Raw genomic sequence first — 5443 nt, forward strand, 5'->3', positions numbered from 1 at the left:
GATTGATTGCTTTTCATAACAACATTACTAAATTAGGCAGATAAAACCAGATTAAATAGACCCGTGGGCTAAAAACCAGTTTAAATAAATTGGTGGGATAGAAAAAATCGGCTCTTTTTGCATCGGAGACCAATGAGACGGCCCACTTGGTTCGCCTGGCCCAATGAGCTGCCCCTGCTTGCTAGTTGTCGCCCTTCATTAGCGGCCCAACCAGATCGACGGCCCAGCTAGCTGCTAGTATAGTATGATAACTTGAGTCAGTCGCCCTTCCTTCCTTCCCGTCCATCAGTTTCCCCACCAAAAACTAGGGTTAGGGTTAGGGAGGCGGCGGCTGCTTTATTCCCGATGCCGATCGCCATGGACACTGGAGGCGCGCCGGAGCCGGAGCCGGAGGAGGAGACCGTCGTCCTCCCTCATTGGGTGGTGCTGGACCGCAAGGGCAACACCCTCTGCCACAACAGCCTAGAAGCTGCTCGTGTGGCTGTCGACAAGGACAAGACCGCCGCTCCGGTCGACATGGACGGCGGCCCCTCCTGCTACGTGACCTTCACCCTCGCGGCTCCTCAAAAAGGGATCTCCTACCTCAACCTCCACTTGCCGGAGGGACCTCCAATTGCCTTAGACACCCCGCCCGCCTATGCCTTCCTCCGGGCAACCGACAACAACCTCGTCCTCTTCGACATCACCAACCCGCAGAAAAAAGTCAAGGAAATCGTCCTCTTCGACATCTCCAACCCGAGCCGGAGTTGCTATCGGGAGCCCCCGGCAGATCTGTTCGTCTACAAGGCCGGCGGTCCTCGCCCCTCGGTGCAGGGTCTCCCTCCCTTCGCCGAGTACAGTAGAAGGCCGTTCCTGACGGGTGACCTCACCACAGGCATCCTGCAGCTCGCGGAGGACCACTTCATTGTTGCCGACCTCAATGTCTACCCCAAAAGAAAGGGCATGCGTGCCGAACTCTGCGTCTTCAACTCTGAGACTGGAAAGTGGAAAATCATCCCCAAAATGGACCCGGGCAATGGCGGCCAGTTCCCCGAACTCTGGTCAACCGACAATGTGCTCGCTTTCGACGGCCGTTTCCTGTGCTGGGTCGACTACTTCAGCGGTGTCCTGCTATGTGACTTCTCCAAAAATATGGACGCCCCGTCGCTCTGCTTTGTGCCTTTCCTTGGAGGAAAAGAGTACCGTGGTAAGGTACGGGTTGAAAGGTACTTCCCGGACAGATTCCGAAGTGTGTCCATCAGCCAAGGCAAGCTCTGCTTTGTCCACATTGACAATGACTTCCATGACAGAGTCCCTGGTCGCTGCCGCCGATGCCTTGAGCTTCCCGATAGAAAAAGGCAAGGGCAGCAGCAGCAGACTCCCCAAAAAATCACAATTTGGACTTTGAACTCCGAGTTCCAGTGGGAGCTGCACCGCATGTTCAACCTGGATTCTCTCTGGGCGCAAGCTGGTTACCGAGATCTGCACATACATCAGCGTCTTCCTGAGTTCCCAACCATCAGCTTGGATGACACCGATGTTCTGTGCTGCCTGTTAACCGAGGAGGAATTTGATGGTAATGGGTGGATGATCATGCTTGACATGAACCATGCATGTCTGCGGTCATGTGAGTCTGTGGGTATGGAAGCTCATGTTAACAGGTTTCCTAATGTCTGCGGTCATGTGAGTCTGTGGGTATGGAAGCTCATGTTAACAGGTTTCCTAATGTCCCTCTACTCCCAACTGTCTTCTGCAAATACCTTGAAAGGCCAACAGGTAACTAGAAGAAGCTCTCTTAGTATTCAAATGCTATGACATACCTTTTGTGTTCGTTCTTATGTATTACGTTACATGGCTGCCTTTGCTTAGCTTGATGTAACACAGGCTTTTGCTTGTTTATCTTACCTATGTTGCACTACATATGCTGCCCAGCTGGGTATAGGATTCTTCAAACTGATCTTATTTTTGTATTTCAAATATGGGACCTGCCTTTTTAATGGGACATCCCGGCAACAGGCTTACTCATGCATGTGGCCAAGTACTCGACCAATCCTCGGAGCGAAGGGATGAAGGAATTCTCGATGTCTGGTTCAGTGAGGTCAGCATCACATGAAACCTTTAGCACTTCCGTTCGTCGGCCTTTGGATGGAGTATGGCTGAAAGGTAATTGAACTCTTGACTTTGCTTTCTCACATGCTTATGAACATGGCTTGTTCTTGTGTTAGTAGCGAGGTCCTTTCCTCCTGAACTATTAGTCGTTGTCATAGTGCTTCTTACAGTCAGTATTGTTCCGTGCATGCTGATTGATCAAATGTCAAGTAAGTTACGGCACAGCAAGGTCTTGAAAAACACAACGCAGAAATGGCAGCAAATTGTACACAACAAGTTCTCAACGCAGGCACAGGAGCACTTAACACTGTAATGCAGTAAATTTTAATTTGAGTCACCATAATCTTAGTATTTGCAGATTTCCCTGAACCTACGTTCTCAAGTGCTGGTAAATACCTTGAAAACAAGGCATTAGCAACTCTCTGGGCAATGACTTGTAGACCCATACCACTATACTAATCAGGGTTGTTATGTCATTCTCTGTTGCCTTGCTCCTGTCTCAAAATTTCTATTTTCCTGCCTTCTGACATTCCATCATGGACCTATATTGTGATATATTAATTAATTGAAGCATTCCATATATTCTTGCCATGAATCTTGTGTTAGGTTGTTTGAGTGTTTTTGAATTTTAGCAGCTCCAGTTGTATAGGTGCACTACACTGTATATCAATCAATAATAGCTTTCTGTCCTTTGAGAGAATTCTCTATTTCTCCTTGTTGGATCTTTGCCCTTTATAGGAATATATCCATTATCTGTATGTGTAGTTGATTAATTAGGCAGGCTTCTGTTACCAGTAGTCTGGTCTCTGCTGTGCTACTTTGATGAACTCTACAAAACACACTATTTTGATTGCTCTTCTATACCATAAAACTATATTGTCCTCTATTTTCTATATCGGAGCAAATGTCTTGTACCATTAGATGATACTCCCTCCCAAAATAAGTGTCGATTTAGTAGAAAGTTTATTTTGTGACGCAGGGAGTATATATGAAGCCTTCTACACATAATTTTTCTGTTGCAAAAGTTTTAGACGGTGTTCTATTGCGTTGCTTTGAATCAATCAGGTCACATCTTTGGCCGTTTCTGTTAGAATCCTTTTGTTTCAGATAGCGTCTACTTCTTATATTGTGTAACTGGATACTGGGCCAGTGAAAAGCCATTATCCATCCATGGGAATGTCATTAGGTAAAACTCTGCTAGTATTAGCCGCCTTCTCATATAACTGTCTTCTACAAATTCTGGCGATGAGCCTTGTTTTCTTCATCCTTCTCATGGCTCCTACCCGACATCCTTGCACCTGTTGGCAGGAATAGATTTTTCTTGATTCCGCTGTCCTGTCTCTGCCGGCAGCCTTGTGCTACCTTGAACCGACACGATTCCCCTCGTGTCCGTGCTGATTAGGAAAGCTTGATCGTCGCAAAAAGAAAGAGACAATGCTTTGTTTACAAGTTAGCTGAGAGCTAATGGTGGAAAGCATGATGTCGTTAGCATCTGAAACCAGATCAAGTATATGGTGCCATTCCGTTTACATTAATAGACGGCGAGAAATACCAATATCATTTCTCTTTCTTGTTTGTCTTTTTTTTTGAACTATTATTATTGTGTACAGCATTTTAATTTATAACTGCAGATTCATGTTATCTGCCTATACTGCTTGCAAGATGCTGCTATGGTGTATATATCTGAGTTATTTTTGTTTCTATTTTAAAGGGATGACATCGGACAAATACAAGCGTACTCGTCTTTCAGTGGAGCGTAAAAAGCGTAAGCATATGCGTGCAAGGTATAGACCTGGAATCCTCTATTTCTCCTCGTTGGATGTGCTATTTTGTAGTTGATTCATTAGGCAGCCTTCTGTTGCCACTAGTCTGATGTGCTATTTTGAAGTGAACTCTACGAAACACACTGTTTTGATTGCTCTTGTGTAGCATAAAACTATATTGTCCTCTATTTTCTACTCCCTCCATCCCAAAATGAGTGTCTTAATCTTAGTACAACTTTACACTGAAGCTAGTACAAAGTTGAGACACTTATTTTGGGACGGAGGGAGTATATCGGAGCAAATGTCTCCTACCCTTAGACGATATATATGAAGCCTTTTACGCATATTTTTTTTGTTGGCAAAAGTTCTAGAACGTGTTCCACTGCATTATTTTGGGGTCAATCAGGTCACATATTTGGCTGTTTCTGTTAGCTTTTGTTTCAGATAGCATGTACTCCGTTCGTTTCTTAATATAGGACCTTTAAGAGAGTTCAATATGGACTATATACGGATGTATATAGACGCATTTTAGGGTGTAGATTCACTCATTTTGCTCCTTATGTAGTCTATATTAGAATCTCTAAGAAGGCTTACATTTAGGAACGGAGGGAGTACTTATATCGTGTAATTGGATACTGGGCGAGTGAAATGCCATGTTCCATCCATGAGAATGTCATTAGGTAAAAATCCACTAGTATAAGCCACCTTCTCATGTTACTATCTTCCTCCTGATACTGGCGACGAGTCTTGTTTTCTTCATCCTCACCCAACATACTTGCACCTGTTCTGAACCCCCCCCCCCCCCCCCCGCCCCGCCCCCCCGCCCCTTGGATGGCCCATCTGCAGCATGGTCGACACCAGTCTGTCGTCGCAAAAATAGAGACAATGCTTTGATTACAAGTTAGCTGAGAGCGAACGGTGAAGAGCATGGTGTGGATAGCATCTGAAACTTCCATTTACATATATATTGAGGGTGAAAGTATTACTCTAATGCAATATCATTTATCTTTCTTGTCTGTCCATTTCTTTTTTTAAACTATTATTATTGTGCACAGCATTAATTCTTAAGTGCCTTCATGTTATCTGCCCAGACTGCTCCCAAGATGCTGAGATGGTTTATATATCGAAGTTATTTTTATTTCTATTTTTGAAGGGATGACATCGGACAAAGACGAGCGTAAAAATATGCGCACAAGGTAAAGACCTGGAATCTGGTGACTGGTGTTGAACACTTTGGCGACGCACAAATTGAAGATGATGCTGCCAGAACCAAGTCAATAGGGCAACATTTCTCATTGATGTGATGAAGATGATGTGCTCATGAATATCTATCGAGTAAATGAAACATGTAATCATATGCTTATAAATTAAAGTTTGAGATTGAACATCTTTTCTTTCAGTGTTTGATATGTAAATGGGAAATGTACCCCCTTGGTCAACCATAGTTGTTCCAAATTACTTAGCTGCATGATTAGACAGAACAAATGCGCCTTCTAGCGGTCAAATAAACACACGCACATGCATATCAAAATCCAAATCAAATGCACTCTGATGCAGGCAACTTGCAATCAAAATCCAAACCAAATGTGTGC

General features: G+C 44.4%; 1 protein-coding gene across 1 annotated transcript; it reads left to right on the forward strand.

Moving 5' to 3' along the window:
- Positions 1 to 260: 260 nt before the first annotated feature.
- Positions 261 to 5241, forward strand: LOC109779439 (uncharacterized). Its single transcript, XM_040391041.3, has 5 exons — positions 261 to 1640; positions 1697 to 1755; positions 1996 to 2142; positions 3800 to 3872; positions 5005 to 5241. The coding sequence occupies exons 1-5, from the start codon at positions 346 to 348 to the stop codon at positions 5030 to 5032; spliced, it is 1602 nt and encodes a 533-aa protein (XP_040246975.1). The 5' UTR covers positions 261 to 345; the 3' UTR covers positions 5033 to 5241.
- The last annotated feature ends 202 nt before the right edge of the window (positions 5242 to 5443 follow it).

This window comes from Aegilops tauschii, chromosome 5, assembly GCF_002575655.3.
Source record: "Aegilops tauschii subsp. strangulata cultivar AL8/78 chromosome 5, Aet v6.0, whole genome shotgun sequence".
Classification (NCBI taxonomy): Eukaryota; Viridiplantae; Streptophyta; class Magnoliopsida; order Poales; family Poaceae; genus Aegilops; species Aegilops tauschii.

Coding starts and splice junctions, on each gene's coding strand:
- LOC109779439 (XM_040391041.3), top strand. CDS start 346: ATGCCGATCGCCATGGACACTGGAGGCGCGCCGGAGCCGGAGCCGGAG. Junction 1,756..1,995: donor ATACCTTGAAAGGCCAACAG/GTAACTAGAAGA, acceptor TCCCGGCAACAG/GCTTACTCATGCATGTGGCC. Junction 3,873..5,004: donor CGTAAGCATATGCGTGCAAG/GTATAGACCTGG, acceptor CTATTTTTGAAG/GGATGACATCGGACAAAGAC.